A 20,046-nucleotide genomic window follows, 5' to 3' on the forward strand; every position below is an offset into this window, starting at 1 on the left:
CTAACACAGAAATAAATTTAAATCTAGGATAAAACTCCAAAGTCTATTTTTGATTGACTGGGGAGACTGAGGGTTACTATTTTTGGTAGAAAAACCACTGATAGGCCATACAACTTGAATCTTTACATTGTTGTTTTGTGTCCCTATGTTCTGCCACAAAATATTTTTGTTGTCATTAAATTTTCTTGTCTGTTTTACCTCTCACCATCTACATATAGCCTTCCATTCACAATGTGAATGATTTAGATGCAAGGTAATATATAGACATATTTTGTGAAGACAGGGTGATATTTGTTAGCAGCAAATACTCCACATTGGTTGGAAATGGCAAAACAACATTACTCCATATGTCATTCATTCACTTATCACTTATTCAACAAACATTATTACATGCTGTTGTGTGAAAATACAGTGTCAATTATACATCTTAAATATATATCAATTAAGTATGTCTTGAATATTAACAAAAACAAAAGTACAACTAGAATAGAAGGTTACTAATTTGCAACATCGAATACAATATAGACCATATGGCCATTTAAGTTCTTAATTAAGGAATAATGTTTGAACATCTAAAACACAGATATTGAAAATTCACTAAGACTAGTGATCATTAAGCAAATATTTACTTTAAATCTGTCAATTTTTCATTCCTATCCTGGGAAATTAATGAAAAATCAAAAGAACCTCATAAAATGTTCTTAGCATAGTTCTACAACACAAAAGACTCAATGAAAAATTTATTGAGACATAAGAAGAACTAGAATCCCTGCCAAGATGGCCAAATAGGAACAGCTCCAGCCTCCAGCTCCCAGCGTGAGCAACACAGAAGACGGGTGATTTCTGCATTTCCAACTGAGGTACCAGGTTCCTCTCACTGGGGCGCGTCAGACAGTGGGGGCAGGACAGTGGGTGCAGCCCAATGAGCAAGAGCCAAAGCAGGGCGAGGCATCGCCTCATCCGGGGAGCTCAAGAGGGAAGGGAATTCCATTTCCTAGTCAAGGGAAACCATGACACACAACACCTGGAAAATCAGGTCACTCCCACCCTAATACTGTGCTTTACCAAGGGTCTTAGCAAACGGCACACCAGGAGATTATATCCTGTGCCTGGCTCAGAGGGTCCCATGCCCACAGAGCCTCCCCCATTGTTAGTACAGCAGTCTGAGATCTAACTGCGAGGTGGCAGCAAGGCTGGGGGAGGGGTGTCTGCCATTGCTGAGGCTTAAGTAGGTAAACAAAGCAGACAGGAAGCTCGAACTGGGGGGAGTCCACAGAAGCTCAAGGAGGCCTGCCTGCCTCTATAGACTCCACCTCTGGGGACAGGGCACAGCCAACCAAAAGGCAGCAGAAACCTCTGCAGATGTAAATGTCCCTGTCTGACAGCTTTGAAGAGAGTAGTGGTTTTCCCAGCACGGAGTTTGAGATCTGAGAATGGACAGATTGTCTGCTCAAGTGGGTCCCTGACCCCTGAGTAGTCTAACTGGGAGACATCCCCCACTAGGGGCACACTGACACCTCACACCTCACACAGCCGGGTACACTTCTGAGACAAAGCTTCCAGAGGAATGATCAGAAAGCAACATTTGCTGTTCAGCAATATTCACTCTTCTGCAGCCTCCGCTGCTTATACTCAGGCAAACAGGGTCTGAGGTAGACCTCGAGCAAACTCCAACAGACCTGCAGGTGAGGGTCCTGACTGTTAGAAGGAAAAATACCAAACAGAAAAGACATCCACATCAAAACTCCATCTGTACGTCACCATCATCAAACACCAAAGGAAGATAAAACCACAAAGATGAGGAAAAAGCAGTACAGAAAAGCTGGAAATTCTAAAAATCAGAGTGCCTCTCCCCCTCCAAAGGAACGCAGCTCCTCGCCGGCAATGGAACAAAGCTGGACAGAGATGACTTTGACAAGTTGAGCAAAGAAGACTTCAGACAATCAAACTTCTCTGAGCTAAAGGAGGAATTACAAACCCAGCACAAAGAATCCAAAAACCTTGAAAAAAGATTTGACAAATGGCTAACTAGAATAACCAATGCAGAGAAGTCCATAAACAAACTGATAGAGATGAAAACCATGACATGAGAATTACGTGACAAATGCACAAGCTTCAATAACCGACTCGATCAACTGGAAGAAAGGGTATCAGTGACTGAAGATCAAATGAATGAAATAAAGCAAGAAGAGAAGTTTAGAGAAAAAAGAGTAAAAAGAACAAAGCCTCCAAGAAATATGGGACTATGTGAAAAGACCAAATCTACATCTGATTGGTGTACCTGAAAGTGACGGGGAGAATGGAACCAAGTTGGAAAACACTTGGTAGGATATTATCCAGGAGAACTTTCCCAACCTAGCAAGGCAGGCCAGCATTCAAATTCAGGAAATACAGACAACACCATAAAGATACTCCTCGAGAAGAGCAACTCCAAGAAACATAATTGTCAGATTCACCAAAGTTGAAATGAAGGAAAAAATGTTAAGGGCAGCCAGAGAGAAAGGTTGGGCTACCCACAAAGGGAAGCCCATCAGACTAACAGCAGATCTCTCGGCAGAAACTCTGCAAGCCAGAAGAGAGAGAGGGCCAATATTCAACATTCTTAAAGAAAAGAATTTTCAACCCAGAATTTCATATCCAGCCAAACTAAGTTTCATAAGTGAAGGTGAAATAAAATCCTTTACAAACAAGCAAATGCTTAGAGATTTTGTCACCACCAGGCCTGCCCTACAAGAGATCCAGAAGGAAGCACTAAACATGGAAAGGAACAACCGGTACCAGCCATTGCAAAAACATGCCAAAATGTAAAGACCATCGATGCTCAGAAGAAAATGCATCAACTAACGAGCAAAATAGCCAGCTAATATCACAATGACAGGATCAAGTTCACATATAACAATATTAACCTTAAATGTAAATGGACTAAATGATCCAATTAAAAGACATAGACTGGCAAATTGGATAAAGAGTCAAGACCCATCAGTTTGCTGTATTTAGGAGACCCATCTCACATGCAGAGACATACATAGGCTCAAAATAAAGGGATGGAGGAAGATCTACCAAGCAAATGGAGAACAAAAAAAAAGCAGGGGTTGCGATCCTAGTCTCTGATAAAACAGACTTTAAACCATCAAAGATCAAAAGAAACAAAGAAGGCCATTACATAATGGTAAAGGGATCAATTAAACAGGAAGAGCTAACTATCCTAAATATATATGTGCCCAATACAGGAGCACCCAGATTCATAAAGCAAGTCCTTAGAGACTTACAAAGAGACTTAGACACCCATACAATAATAATGGGAGACTTCAACACCCCACTGTCAACATTAGACAGATCAACAAGACAGAAAGTTAACAAGGATATCCAGGAATTGAACTCAACTCTGCACCAAGCGGACCTAATAGACATCTACAGAACTCTCCACCCCAAATCAACAGAATATACATTCTTCTCAGCACCGCATCGCACTTATTCCAAAATTGTCCAGGACAAGACGGATTCACAGTCAAATTCTATCAGAGGTACAAAGAGGAACTGGTACCATTCCTTCTGAAATTATTCCAATCAGTAGAAAAAGAGGGAATCCTTCCTAACTCATTTTATGAGGCCAACATCATCCTGATACCAAAGCCTGGCAGAGACACAACAAAACAGAGAATTTTGACCAATATCCCTGATGAACATCAACGCAAAAATCCTCAAGAAAATACTGGGAAAGTGAATCCAGCAGCACATCAAAAAGCTTATCCACCATGATCAAGTGGGCTTCACCCCTTGAATGCAAAGCTGGTTCAACGTATGCAAATCAATAAACATAATCCAGCATATAAACAGAACCAAAGACAAAAACCACATGATTATCTCAATAGATGCAGAAAAGGCCTTTACAAAATTCCACAGCCCTTCATGATAAAAACTCTCAATAAATTCAGTATTGATGGCACATATCTCAAAATAATAAGAGCTATTTATGACAAACCCACAGCCAATATCATACTGAATGGACAAAAACTGGAAGCATTCCCCCTTGAAAACTGGCACAAGATAGGGATACCCTCTCTTACCACTCATATTCAACATAGTGTTGGAAGTTCTGGCCAGGGCAATCAGTCATGAGAAAGAAATAAAGGGTATTCAATTAGGAAAAGAAGAAGTCAAATTGTCCCTGTTTGCAGATGATATGATTGTATATTTAGAAAACCCCATCGTCTCAGCACAAAATCTCCTTAAGCTGATAAGCAACTTCAGCGAAGTCTCAGGATACAAAATCAATGTGCAAAAGTCACTAGCATTCTTATACACCAATAACAAACAGAGAGCCAAATCATGAGTGAACTCCCATTCACAATTGCTTCAAAGAGAATAAAATACCTAGGAATCCAACTTACAAGGGATGTGAAAGATCTCTTCAAGGAGAACTACAAACCACTGCTCAATGAAATAAAAGAGGACACAAACAAATGGAAGAACATTCCATGCTCATGGAAGGAAGGATCAATATCGTGAAAATGGCCATACTGCCCAAGGTAATTTATAGATTCAATGCCATCCCCATTAAGCTACCAATGACTTTCTTCACAGAATTGGAAAAAACTGCTTTAAAGTTCATATGGAACCAAAAAAGAGCCACATTGCCTAGACAGTCCTAAGCCAAAAGAACAAAGCTGGAGGCATCACGCTACCTGACTTCAAACTATACTACAAGGCTACAGTAACCAAAACAGCATGGTACTGGTACCAAAACAGAGATATAGACCAATGGAACAGAATAGAGTCCTCAGAAATAATACCACACATCTACAACCATCTGACCTTTGACAAACCTGACACAAACAAGAAATGGGGAAAGGATTCCCTATTTAATAAATGGTGCTGGGAAAACTGGCTAGCCATAAGTAGAAAGCTGAAACTGGATCTCTTCCTTCCTTACACCTTATACAAAAATTAATTCAAGATGGATTACAGACTTAAATCTTAGACCTAAAACCATAAAAACCCTAGAAGAAAACCAAGGCAATACCATTCAGGACACAGGCATGGACAAGGACTTCATGTCTAAAACACCAAAAGCAGTGGCAACAAAAGCCAAAATTGACAAATGGGATCTAATTAAAGAGCTCTGCACAGCAAAAGAAACTACCATCAGAGTGAACAGGCAACCTACAGAATAGGAGAAAACTTTCACAATCTACTCATCTGACAAAGGGCAATATTCAGAACCTATAAAGAACTCAAACAAATTTACAATAAAAAAAACAACCCCATCAAAAAGTGGGCAAAGGATATGAACAGACATTTCTCAAAAGAAGACATTTATGCAGCCAACAGACACATGAAAAAATGCCCATCATCACTTGCCATCAGAGAAATGCAAATCAAAACCACAATGAGATACCATCTCACACCAGTTAGAATGGTGATCGTTAAAAAGTCAGGAAACAACAGGTGCTGGAGAGGATATGGAGAAATAGGAACACTTTTTCTCTGTTGGTGGGACTGTAAACTAGTTCAACCATTGTGGAAGACAGTGTGGCGATTCCTCAAGGATCTAGAACTAGAAATACCATTTGACTCAGCCATCCCATTACTGGAGATATACCCAAAGGATTATAAATCATGCTGCTATAAAGACACATGCACGCGTATGTTTATTGCAGCACTATTCACAATAGCAAAGACTTAGAACCAACCCAAATGTCCATCAATGACAGACTGGATTAAGAAAATGTGGCACATATACACCATGGAATACTATGCAGTCATATAAAAGGATGAGTTCATGTCCTTTGTAGAGACATGGATGCAGCTGGAAACCATCATTCTCAGCAAACTATCGCAAGAACAGAAAACCAAACACCGCATGTTCTCACTCATAGGTGGGAACTGAACAATGAGAACACTTGGACACAGGAAGGGGAACATTACACACCGGGGCCTGTCATGAGGTTGGGGGAGTGGGGAAGGGATAGCATTAGGAGATACACCTAACGTAAACGACGAGTTAATGGGTGCAGCACACCAACATGGCACATGTATACATATGTAACAAACCTGCATGTTGTGCACATGTACCCTAGAACTTAAAGTATAATAATAAAAAGAACTAAAAAGTCATTATCATTTTAAAGGATTTTTACTAGAATATTTTGATACTATAAGCAAATAACTGATAGTTTTACTAAATTTGTACATATTCCTTAGTAAATAAAATATTTTCATAGTGGAACAAGATGTTAAAAATCTTAAGCCTGCAAACAAGTAATGTGCTATAGCAAAATTTTCTACACGTTGCAGTTGAATGTAGCTTATTTCTACCCAGGAATGAGCAAGATATGTCAATCATAATGAATAGCCAAATAATCCTTGTTCTGCTGCCCAAAGAAGGTGACCATGATCACCAATTCATTCCAATTTATAAATATCTATCAATATAAGGTAAGTACTTTCACCTCCTGTCAAAACCATAGTAAACTGTATTAATTATGTTAATTTTGATCTATGTTAAAAATAAAGCCCTAGTCTAAAACAAATTATTATAAATTCTCTAGAACCAGTTACCTCTTCCTCTATCATTGCTTTGCAACAAATCCTTCATGAATATCTTCCTTAGCAGGGAATTTAAAGCTAGAGGAATAAATGCATGTTATTTTAATTAAAATTCTTACAGTACCTTCAAAATCCATTTCTCAACAGACCACTGAATCTGAGTAACTATTTGGAGGGGGAGAAAATTTCTACAACTACATGTGACTGTGTGAGCAAGTATGTCATGTGGGAATAGGGTATATGACTAAAAATGCATAAACTGTTGTTTTCATCCCATCAACTCATATTCTAGGTTTTTATACTGCATATTGGTTAAGACTCTGGAATCGGACTACTTAGGATCAAATCCCAGTTCTGTCACTTACTAGCTATGTGACCTTGGGCAAATATCTAAACTTCCTCTGCTTTGGTCTATTCATTTATAAGAGGGGAATAATAATGCATGGTCTATACAGATTAGATGAGTTAATATTAAACACTTAGTACAATGTATATTACATATTAGGCAGAAAATCAATTTTGAAATTGTTTTGTTGTCATTGTCATTGTTATTATTATTAGCCACAGAGTTAAGTATCAATTCTTTTTCTTTCTGAGACAGGGTCTCGCTCTGTCACCTAAGCTGGAGTACAGTGATGCGATCTTGGCTCACTGCAGCCTCTGCCTCCTGGGTTCAAGCAGTTCTTACACCTCAGCTTCCCAAGTAGTTGGGATTACAGGGGTGCACCACTACACTCCGCTAATTTTTGAATTTTTAGTAGAGATGTGTTTTCACCATGTTGGCCAGGCTGTTTCGATATCCTGAAGCTCAGGTGATCCACCTGCCTTGGCCAAGCCTGTGGTCTCTAATAGACTCCCAACTATATCAGAATCCCCCCAACAAAAATATTCCAGTTCTGGCAAGTTGGATTACTTACTGTTCCTCAAATACATTTAGCAACGATGTCTCTGTGCCTGACCTTAAGGGGCCCTCTATTTAAAATTATCTCCCTCTTTATTTATATCTATCCATATTCTACCCTTGACTATTTCAGTTCTGCCTCCACCATGCAACTGCCCTGATCAATCACCATACTCTAAAGTAATTCATGTCTTCTAAATTATTCTAGGACTCCATTGCTGAGACCATTCAAATTACCCTGAAGCTACAGATATCTTCATGTGTATATATTTCATCTCTTTAATTAGATTATAAGCTCCACAAATGTAGAAACTATCTCATACTCATACGTCCTCCACCATGTCTTAGAGTAAGTGCTCTACATGCACACACAAATTGACCGACTGATCATGAGTGATCACTGAGTCAAAGCAAAAATGCCTACATGCTAGTTCAATATATTAATAATTATCTTGTGGGTCTGAGAATATTAGAAACCAAGACTGCTCAGTAAACACAACTGCATCAATGGTAGCCAAACTTGGAGCAAAATGTACTTCCCAATTTATACTACTCAGCTATAACTATTGATATGTACAAATAACATGAATAAATCTTAAAAACATGATATGGAGCAAAAGCCACCACATGAAAAAGAGTATATACCATATAATTCTATTTTATATGAAATTCAAGAACAGGGAAATCTCATCTGTGGTGACTGAAGTCAGAAGAGTGGTTACCTCTGATGAGTGGGGACTGACGAAAGAAAGATACAAGGGAATATAACAGGTGGAAATGTTCTATATTTTGATCTATATACTGACCTTGTTCTATATGTTAATTTAAGTACACTGACATGGTTTATTAAAGCACTGAAATTTTAATATTTATTTCAATAAGGTAGGAAACATTTAAACTGTAAATTGTCAGCTCTACAATCGTTTCCAAGGTCTGCTCTGCGAATTTGGAAACAAGGTCTTAGGCAATGAATTTGCAGTATATTGTCCAGGTCCAACAGCAAGGCTATCTTTTATATAGATGGATGGGTAGATGGTGGATAGGTAGATGGATGAATGGATGAATGGATGAATGAAGTTGTGGCCAATTAAATTTATGTCATAAAAGGTCTCACTAGCCAGGACCATCCCTATTTGGAGACAGACAATTGTTAACTTAAACTCATACAACTAAACATTCAATTTGTTTTCTTTGTTCTTAGTCTGTACTCAACAGCAATTCTCCATTTTGATTCAACTTCTCAAAGATATCTAGCTTTAGGCTGATATGTTACAGTAAAGAAATTTCAGTCCCAACATTAATGATTTACGTTGGTAAACTGATCGAGTGAATTTTTATTGTGATTTTGTGTCTCATGTAGCTGGATTACTTACAAAAAAAGAAAACACTGATCACGCAGATGTAAGTATCGTCACTCATGTGAAAATTACATTTTTCATTATAAAGAAATACAGTGGCATTCTGGTTTCATCCGTCAGTCTTCTGGGTTTGTCCATGTGAGTCCACCCCTGAGAGACAGTGAAACATCTAGGTTTCTGAGCCTGAAAGTTAATAGCCAGATACTATATACAAAACATTCACCAAGGCAATTAATGCTACTTTGTGTGTGTGGCCAGCAACCTTTTTAATGGCCTACTAATGGCCACATTGCAACCATATACAAATCTGTACTACATTTTATATTTTCAAAGTGTTTTATAATCATATCATTATGTGCTTGCATATTTGGGTTTGCCCTCTTATCTTCTACCATCATTGACAAGTGTGGAACAGACCTGAACCCAACCTGCAACTAGCATGTGCCAGCCAATACCCAACCAACCCATAGACATATAAGCATGAATAAATGATGATTGTTTTAAATCACCACTTTCTGAGGTCACCTATTATACTGCATTATTGTGATACTCTCTAGCTGATAGGCTTGGTGACTATACAGAACATAGTATTCTATTTTTGTATAATCCTTGGTTTAAAGGATCCTTCAGGTTAGATAGCCACTCATTCAATCATTTATCCAAAAAATATCTAGGGATATTTGCCACTAGATAATAATTATAAGCAAATAACTTTTTGCCAAGTACTAGTCGAAGCACTGGGCTAGTCAAGGTAAGTAACACTAGCTGCTATAATAAGTGATAGAAAAATCTCAGTGGCTTATCATAAAAAAATTATTTCATAATACATGAAGTCCAACGAAGATAATCTAGGATGAATGGCTCTCCTGCGTGGATCTCCTCCAAGTATGATGTATCGATCCAAACTCCTTCCACACTGTGATGGCATCATGTTCAACATGTAACTATGAGTTAACCTCAGAAGAGGAAAAGTGATATAAGGAAAGCATATTGACTACTTAATACCTTTAACCTAAAAATGATATACATACCACTGTAAGAATTAGTTACATGTCTCTACATAGATGCAAAGAGCTTGGAAATTGTCAACTCTGGCCCAGTAGTCACTTCCCAGCAACAACTCAACACTATAAAAGGGGAGAATAAATCTTCCATAGTTAGTTATTTCTATTACTATTAAAGAACAAAAATTTCCAACCTCATGGAATTTTTATTTATTGAGTAATTATCTCATATAAGACGTCAAGACTACAGACCGGGCACAGTGGTTTACGCCTGTAATTCCAGCACTTTGGGAGGCCGAGGCAGATGGATCCCTTGAGATACAGAGTTTGAGACCAGCCTGGCCAACATGGTGAAACCCCATTACTACTAAAAGTACAAAAATTAGTCAGGCATGTTGCGGAGGGGTGGGGGGGTGGGGCGTCTGTAATCCCAGCTACTGGGGAGGCTGAGGCAGGAGAATCACTTGAGCCCAGGAGGCAGGGAGCCAAGATCGCGCCACTGTACTCCAGCCTGGGCAACAGAGAAAGACTCTGTCTCAAAAAAAAAAATTTTTTTTAAAAAGACATCAAGGCTATAAAGGTAAATGAGACATGGCTTTTGCCTTTAAGAAATTCACAGACTTGGAGAGAGAGAAAAGATTCACACGAATAATTACTGCAGATGATAAGTGCTACAAGAGACAGCGTTTGCACAGAGAAACAGATGGCTGACTGCTGGGAAGGTGTCAAGGAAGGCTACATTTAATTGATATAGTAATGTTTGAGGTGAGCATTAAAAGGTAAATAGAACCTTGCCAAACAGATGGAGTAGTCGGGGAAGATCTTAAGTGGAGAAAACAAACATTTGAATCATATAAAGTCTCAGAGCCTCCTTCCTTATAAAGCTATGGGATATGTGGGAGGAGGAGAGCACTGGTATTTACAGATGGTAACTGCAGCAACTTCTTGTTTCACATATGAGTTTGGAATAACATGTTTCCTCTTTACAGCAGCCTTCATTTCTTTTTTTTTTGATACTTTAAGTTCTGGGACACATGCAGGTTTGTTACATAGGTATACAAGTGCTGCACCCATCAACCCATCTTCTACATTAGGTATTTCTCCTAATGCTATCCCTCCCCAGACCCCCTATGCCCTGACGGGCCCCGGTGTGTGATGTTCCCCTCCCTGTGTCCATGTGTTCTCATTGTTCAACTCCCACTTATGAGTGAGAACATACAGTGTTGGTTTTCTGTTCCTGTGTTAGTTTAGCAGCCTTCATTTATAGGAGCATTGCTTTGCAGTAATGTTCTCTACAAGGAGACAAGTGTAATATACGCCCCAAGTAAATTGGCTGCCACCAGACTTATGGAGTATGTGGAGCTGACAACACAGGGATGGTGATATCTAAAGAAGCATAATTCAGGTAAAAAAAAAAAAAAAAAAATTACAAACTCATTCCTTTCACCGTCCTTGTCAGAAAAAATAAAAACCAAAGAAATAATGATACAAAGGATTAATTATCATGAATCAGGTTAATCTAATTAAATGTCCATTGAAGACTTTACATTGCAGAGAATATAGTTTTCCATCAAAAAAGCCACAAAAATTAAATACATGGAAGGCCAAAATTAGAACTTTAATAAGTACTGAGTAATAGACTTTTTAAAAAGTAGTAGGGCCAAATTCTTTGACTATCAAACTATAAAACTGAAAAACATTAATAAAAGTAGAAGGTAGAAAATTTGGAAATTAAAAAAAAAAACCACTTCCCTAAATAACTATCATGTTCAAAAGAAAATCAAAACTGCATTTATTTAAAATATAATATTGGGCTGGGCACAGTGGCTCATGCCTAATCCTAGTGCTCTGGGAGACTGAGGCAGGAGGATTGCTTGAAGCCAGGAGTTTGAGACCAGCCTGGGCAACATGGCAAGATCCAGTCTCTACAAAATTTTTTTAAAATCAGCCCGGTATGGTGGTGTGCACCTGTATTCCCTGCTACTTGGGAGACTGAGGTAGGAGGTCACTTGAGCCCAGGAGTTCAAGGTTATGGTGAGCTATGATTGTGCCACAGCACTCCAGCCTGGGCAACAGACAGAGACCCTGCCTCTAAAAAAATAATAAAAATAAGTAAAATATTAAAACTATAGGATTCAGCTAAAGCTCCAATGAAGGAAATTCAGTTTTTAAATGCTCTAGTTCTAAGAAAAAACACAAAATGTAAGTATGTGACATAATGGTACATATGAAATCTGAGAAAATCAATAGGAAATTATTAGAAAGGGAGACTTACATCTATCTGACCCAAACCTCAGCACTTAGCCACTATGCCTCGCTGCTTCCTGGTCAAGTTAGTCTATAAAAGGGGACGAAGAGCCATGGCCCCTCTACTTGCTTCTATTCAATCAAGAAAGATTGCCATAGGCTGGGCACGGTGGTTCATGCCTGTAATCCCAGCACTTTGGGAGGCCGAGGCAGGCAAATCACGAGGTCAGAAGATCAAGACCATCCTGGCTAACACGGTGAAATCCCACCTCTACAAAAAAATACAAAAAAAAATTAGCCGGGTGTGGTGGCGGGCGCCTGTAGTCCCAGCTACTCGAGAAGCTGAGGCAGGAGAATGGCATGAACCCGGAAGGCGGAGCTTGCATTGAGCTGAGATCATGCCACTGCACTCCAGCCTGGGCAACAGAACAAGACTCTGTCTCAAAAAAAAAAAAAAAAGATTGCTATGGAGAAGGTTGCCTGATTTTTCAGGCTAACCTTGAACAGGATCCTGTAAAAGAAATAAACAAAAACAAAGAATAGAACCATATTCACAAATATTTGTCAGTGTGTTCTCTTCTAAGTTGATTTTTTTTAAATGATAATCAAATGGAAAATGTCGCTCCTTATTTAAAACTCTAGAAAAATTACACCCTAACCATTAGCATTATTACGCTGTTCTCTTAAAAGTCTGTAGAAAACAGAATGATATCGCTTGAATAAAGTAAAGAAAGGTGAATTTGTCTAAATCTAAAATAAATTGGCTTATGTTTAAATATCAAGAGGTCTCTGACTCACCATTTAGATTTAAGTTTTAGTCTTGTTAGGCCTCCTCAGTTAAGTATGCAGGTAAGTTCATGTGAATTTGTATAATGGACCATGGACCAACCAACCAGTGTAAGATTCCATGACAGAAGGACTTGTATCCACCCTGTTCACAGCTATAACCTCAACATCTGGCATATGGTATGCCCAATAAATATATGTTGAATGAATGAATAGATGAATAGTCGATATTTTTCTTATTTCTGCTGATAAATGATGCCTAAATGCGGATTTCAATATTCTTATATGAATATTTATATTTTATTTCCTTGTTCGTCAATGTTATGAGTTTAAAATAAGAAATTTAAAATGAAGAAATTGAACTGTACAGCTAAAAAGTATTGTCAACATATTCTCATGCTTACAAGAACTGAAAATATCTTCCTTATTAATAGCTATTGAGGAAGGTTTACTATGTTAGGCAAATTCTCTCATTTGTTAATAAGCTTTCAAAACTCTATTTCCACTACTTTCAAATTCCTCATTTCCCTTCAACTTAGTGACTACCTTAACAGCCCCATTCTATTTTTCCCTGCACTTATGTTTTTGCCTCAAGTTTTAACTGATTATGTTCTTTGATTTCCTTACCCTGGTATAGATTCCTTTTTAACTACAGATCCTAAAAGCGACACTAGTTGCTTTTTGTTCCTTGGATTCCGCCCCCCCGCCCCTTCAGCATAATTATATTCTGTTGTGCCTTTTATAATCATGTCTTTTAGGATCTCCTAACCTTCTACACTCTCGGCTTTATTTAATAGTGAGCTCCCTCCTCAACTCTGCACACTAAACCATGCTCATTAGGTTTCTTAATCCTCCATAATTTGCTTTCATGAAATCTTATACCTTTGAGTTGCTGTGTTCTATGAGCCCATTTCCTTCATATAGCTATTCCAAGCAGCCCAGAATCAACAAGCACTAAACATAAGCTTATTCACTTTCTCAGCCAACATGACTCCATAGAAAAAAAAAAAAATCTTTGTTTTGAATGTTTATGGACCGTGAATCTATACCATTTAACTTTCTTACTTCATTTTCTCACCCAAACATTGCCTGATAAGGTTGGGACCACAGAATTATAGTACAAGCTGTCCTTAACATCCAGTTATTAACTTATAAATAAGTTAATAAGATAAGGTTAACTTATAATAAGTTAGATTCTTCTTGGTCAGAAAGCTATTCTACTTTATTGGAACAGAAATAACAATATCCTGATGTTATATTAGTGACTAGTAAATTCCACCTATATCCTTATACCCAGAACTCAGAAGAGAAAAACATCTTTTTTCAGTTATTTTGCAAGAGCTCTGCTTTTCCAAATGGGTTGTTTTTGAAAGACAAGTACATTCTTGAAATTTAGCGACAGAGCCAACTCTTGGTCTTTTCACCCTCATCCTTCACTTTTTCTTCTATCCTACTCATTACTAGTTCATTACCCTTTGCCAATGGGTATGTACAGAGGGCCAAGAGAACATATATTCTGGATTTTTTAAAAACTTCCCAGAGACTTTGGTTTTTGAAAGTATATGTTAGTAGTGGATTGAAAGAGTTAATGAAATTTCCAAAGATGCCTAGCTTATTTAAACAAAGTTTACACTTCAATCCTGTGCATGTTAACTTGTGATCCTCCCTATCCAGATGACAGAAAGCAAAGCCAGTAAGTTCTTTTATTTAATTGGTTTGCATCCACACAGTGACCTCCAGGGCTCTGTTTATATAGCCTATCATGCAATATGCTCCACAGTTCTCTGCCTCTTTCAAAAGCATGTTTCTCCTGAGATTTGATATATGGCTTTCATGTTTAATCACTACATTAAACTCAATGCTCTGCTTCCTCCAGCATCAACTAACTTCCCTTCTTGGGAGGTGGGGAGAAGAGTATAGCTTCTTGCTACTTCTGAACATAAAAGGAAGTCTGTTTTACTCTATTAGTAAAATCACCAACTCCACACAATCCTAGGCAAGCCAACATTAGTACATCAACTAGGAAAAGGTATAAAATGGAAACCTTAAAACTCCTTTTAAAAAGAAGGTAAGCTGACTGTTCTCAATTGGCAAAGCCAAAAACTTTAGATGATTGAGTTATAAATCAACAGAAAAGGTTTCTAATCAGTATATTACTCAGTACATAGAGACCACAGCTAAATGGCAGCTGACATTTTAACTAAATTAATTTTGAGAACAGAAAATTTCTGGAGTTCTCAGGTCAGAATTAATTCAGGGCCTCTGCCTTCTGGTTGAAGATTTTCTTAACTATACAATTCACCATAAATAGGACTTTCAAAGAGTCTTCAACTGGATGTGGACATGAAAATGCCACAATCCTTTACACAACCATGTGTATGTGACTCAAATTTCTAAAATAGATGAAAACCTCAAAACTTTGACTCCTTTTAATAAGTCAAGACCATCTATAATTTCCAGATTGTAAAAATCACATGAAATGTATGTATTTTGCTTTAAAATATTTCAAGCAAAAAAAAAAGTTAAAACAAATTCAGCAAAGAATTAACAAACGTAACATTTAGATGATGACTATATAGGTGCTAATCACACTATACTTTCTACTTTTATACATGGCTGAGATTTTTTCATTATAAAAAATTGTGAACTTAAAAAGCACAGGAGGTTGTTTGAGGATTTGCATTTGTAAAAAAAAAGGATGTGATTCTGATCAGAAAAAATTTAAATCAATTTCTAGGAAAATAATCATTTGGTATACAATCAACAAATGAAACTTTTTACCATGTGCTGACAATGAAAACTTTCCTTCCTTTCTCCTGAATTTCACTCCACAGCATAAAACTTATTTACATAAACTAAAAATGTTGTGCAGTAAGCTCTGCATAAGTTAGGTACTCTCCTTGATATACTTTGTGTGTGGAGGCGGGGGAGGTATGTGGGTGTGTGTGTATACACACACACACACATAATTTAACTTTGAAATCCTTTCCATTATGGCTAGTCACTGACCATGGTATTTATTTTTTACGGTTTTTTTTTTTCTTAGTAAGATTGGCATATTCCTTCATTTAAAAATCTTACTTTGTCACAGCTGTATACAACATTAGACAGACATAGCTTACTTTCTGTATTTGATGAACAATAGAGAATCTGAACCCATTAAAGTCATACATTTAATTGTTCCAATATGCTACCTTATTTCCTTTTTTTTTTTTTTTAAGATGGAGTCTCGCTCTTGTCGCCCAGGCTGGAGTGCAGTGGCAAGATCTCAGCTCACTGCAAGCTCCGCCTCCTGGATTCAAGTGATTCTCCTGCCTCAGCCTCCTGAGTAGTTGGGACTATTGGCACGTGCCACCACGTCCAGCTAATTATTTTTGTATTTTTAGTAGAGATGGGGTTTCACTGTGTTAGCTAGGATGGTCTCAATCTCCTGACCTTGCAATCCATCTGCCTCTGCCTCCCAAAGTGCTGGGGATTACAGGCGTGAGCCACTGTGCCCGGCCCTGTGCTACCTTATTTCTAACCAAAATTTTAGAATTTATGTTATAGGATGCCAAAGAATACATTTCTAACTTCCTTTGTCATGATTCCTTCAGTCATAAGCTAAAAGGAGCTTATAAAAAAAATTCCATTTCTTAATTTGAAACCATCTGAATTCTTTCCACAACATATTTAAGTTTAAAATTAAAAGAATAAATAAACTTTTAATCAGTATTCCCCTATAAGAGTTTTCAGAGTACAGAACTTTGTAGTTTTCAAAGACATGCAGATGTTGTCCATGATAGATTTTTTTTGTTTGTTTTTGTTTTTTCTTTTTTTTTTTTATTATTATACTTTAAGTTCTAGGGTACATGTGCATAAAAAATAAGTCATGCACAAAATCTTTGGTCACCAGAGTGAAAGATGTGTGCCTGTACAGATGTTATAACTATTTTCATGATAAATACTTACTTTCACTACAGGAATTTAGCAGCACACTTTAATTTGGATTTGAAAACTTAACATAAATTGTCTGACTTTGACAATAGCTGCCTAATATTTCAGTTTTGTACACTACTTCCAGGTTCTAACTTCAAAATGAACCTAGTGGACTTATCCATTTTTAAAAGCTATATTCCAGACCCTGTACCCTAAAACCAGTTTCTGACTTGATATTCAGGGAATTACATCAGATCATAATCAAGTGGGTTCTTAATAAATATTTGGTGACTGGCAGGGAAAAAAAGACATGTAATTTTTATGTAAAAATGCACTCTCTATCAACTTTATTCGTTTATTTTTAATTATACTTAAAATTTTTAACTGTTAAAAAATGAGAAAGATTTTTTGTCTCATTTTGAGCCATTTGTGAATGAAGGAGTCAAACAGTTGATACAACGCCATCCCACGTTTAGTCTCTATATAGTCAATGTTTTCAACCAAAAATGTTTATCTTATACTATCATTCATACATCTGATTCAGAGGCTGCAGAAGACACAGGATACAAAGATTTCTGGAGTTCTCAAACTGGGTAAATTTGTTAACTCAAACGTACAGACTTCGTAGTTAATGAGTCTCACCAAATTCACAAAACTGTACAATAAAAGACAGACAAAGCTTACAAAGAAGAAAAAGTGTGTTATCCCCTTAACACTACTATCAAAAAGAATATATAGCACTTGTTCCTTTGTGAACATAATAAGTAAAAACATTTTCAGGTTACAATATAGTGAAACTCGAACCAGAGTAAAAATGTTACTTTTAAATTCAACAAGTTATATATTTTTCTGTAAATTATTTTCTCCTGGAATTCAAAAAATTAATGTTTATTTTTCTGTTAGTTTACCAAAGGGCATACATAATTCCTTTGTATGAAACATGGGGCAATTTTTGTGCTTTAATTGTAAATGCCATCAGAAACTGTGAAGCACATAAATCTCAGCAAGTGACATAATGACATAGTCAAACCTGAGAATTATATAGCTACATTCACGCTTAATGAAAAGAAAATGTCTAAGGAGGCTGATATGCCACTGATTGTGAGAATGTAAATTTTATCTTAATAGATTCAAAATAATGGCTTAAGGTGACCTTCATTTTCTATCACCCATCTAGCAATAAAATTTTTTTTAGAGAAAACAAGCTAGTAAGCCATAGACAAACTTCTATTTCTATTAGCTTGAACTCTCTATAGTTTGCTGAATTAAATGCATCCATCTCCCATATTTGGTGACAACCTAAAGAGAATTTTCAAATTACTCAGGATGCTTTGTCCACTGAGAAAATAATAATCTACTTTGAGCAATTAGTATGTGTAACCCCCACCTCTGCTTTTAAAATGAAACTCTGCAGATATAGGGCATGTAATGCTTATTGCAGAGCTATGAAGACTCTAAAGTGAACATCTCAAATTATGATTTGAAGCAGTCAATAGCCCTGCTTTGAGGTGGGACTCACATTTTGAAAAAAAACCGCCCAGTCTGTTTAAAATCAAAATGTTTCTTGATCTGATGAATTACTCCTCAGAGAATAATGTAAATAAAATATATTCAGAATAGCATTATTAATGTAAACATACCTGAACCAGAGTCAAATTTGGTTTCTGACCTGCAAAGAGAAAGAAAGTTTTAACAATATAAAACCTGCTGTAAAAGAACAGTTATTTCATGGGGAAGGGAGCTGTGGTTGGGAGGGGAGGTCACAGTTACATTTTTCAGTGTATATTTCTAAAATATAAATATATATATATGTACTGTAACCATTTTAAATACATGCATTACCCTAGGCCCTCTAAATATGCAAATATCAATACAGATAGCACAATATGGAAAAGATACTAACATTTTAAATTTGTTTTTGGGTGAAACAGGATAAAATGTGTTTTTTTAAAAGGCACCTGATCTTTACAGATTAACTTGTTTCAGTAAGTTAATAAAGCAATACAAAACCAAAATCATAATTATTCTCTTTATTATTCAAGGTTTGAGAAATTATTCAACACCAAGTAACTTTTCACTAAGTTCTTTGGACACAGCAAATGAACCTAGTAACCCCATACATTTAATAAGAAGAAGAAAAAATTCTGAGCTCTTGTGGGAACATTATGTTTCAGATATTGGTTAATACTGGTTGTAAATTCAGAAGCCTTTGAAGCTCTCAGTTTGGCTGTGGGAAAACTTCTGTTAGGTAATTACTCTCAAGATGCTGCTGATGTGCTGTCAAGCAGAATTAACCCTATGACTAGGCCTATCTACACAAGCTACTATAAAACAGCATTGTCTATATCTAGCTCTCAAACCAATTAGTGGGCATGCTGCCGTCGGATTTATATCACACATCAACAATCAATAGTATATATGTTCACAGCTGCCACAGCAAGATATAAGAACCGACCAGCAGGAGTCCTGTTAAAGGATGTTACATTGACAGAGAAGATTTTTTTTTTTCCTGGAGAAATGTAGTTAACTAAGTGGGAAAGGAGATTTCTTTGAAATTATGCCAGGGTACCAAGCATTTTTGGAAGCGGTGGCTTTCTGTACCTAAATTAGCCTCAAGAGAAGTTATCAAAGGGGAAAAGGGAAGGATAAGCAAGAAGTTTCCTTGGTCACAAACAATGATTTTCTGAAGTCCTCCCAAACAAGGTTTCAGCTGACACTTGTAATTGTATGATTGTGTGTGTGTGTATATATAAAAAATATATACACATATATGTGTAATATGTAATACACACATATACATGTATATGTAAAATTGCATCCATGGTTATCAATCAGCACCGCCGTAATCCTGATGCACATTTTCCCTAAGTCCTGGCCCTACAATAGTCCTCATCTCAACCCTTCTCTTCCATGTCCCTGCCTTCTATTTCAGGTACAAACCCATTTTCATATTTTGCCCTCTCTCCAATTCCGCAAAGCCTTGTCTCATGCCTCCTCTGTGTTTCCACCATCTCTTAGCACAACTCTAACAACACTTGCCACATGTTACCTTGCTGGTTTCCTTGTCTATCTCCCCCACTCAACTACAGCCATGCCCTATATAACCTCTGTAGCCACAACACCTAAATCGGGACTAGAGTTTGTGTTCAAATGTCTGTTAAGATAATTTTTTGCATCTATGCATGCCCTTTCTCCTTCTTAACTGTATAGAAGCCAGAGGTGTTCTTCCTTCTGCTTAAGCTTCCCTCCTTCTGGGTCCTAAAATGCATCTCTCATCTCCCTT

General features: G+C 37.1%; 1 protein-coding gene across 3 annotated transcripts in view; it reads right to left on the reverse strand.

Annotated features, from left to right (window-relative positions):
* MSRB3 (methionine sulfoxide reductase B3) overlaps nucleotides 1-20,046 on the reverse strand; it is a 186,786-nt gene that overhangs the window by 86,621 nt on the left and 80,119 nt on the right. For all 3 annotated transcript variants that reach the window (XM_033221380.1, XM_033221381.1, XM_033221382.1), the window contains one exon: nucleotides 18,404-18,432. In XM_033221380.1, the coding sequence (XP_033077271.1) occupies nucleotides 18,404-18,432 (29 nt within the window). The remainder of the gene's footprint in view (nucleotides 1-18,403; nucleotides 18,433-20,046) is intronic.

This window comes from Trachypithecus francoisi, unplaced genomic scaffold (genome assembly GCF_009764315.1).
Source record: "Trachypithecus francoisi isolate TF-2019V2 unplaced genomic scaffold, Tfra_2.0 Lachesis_group11, whole genome shotgun sequence".
Classification (NCBI taxonomy): Eukaryota; Metazoa; Chordata; class Mammalia; order Primates; family Cercopithecidae; genus Trachypithecus; species Trachypithecus francoisi.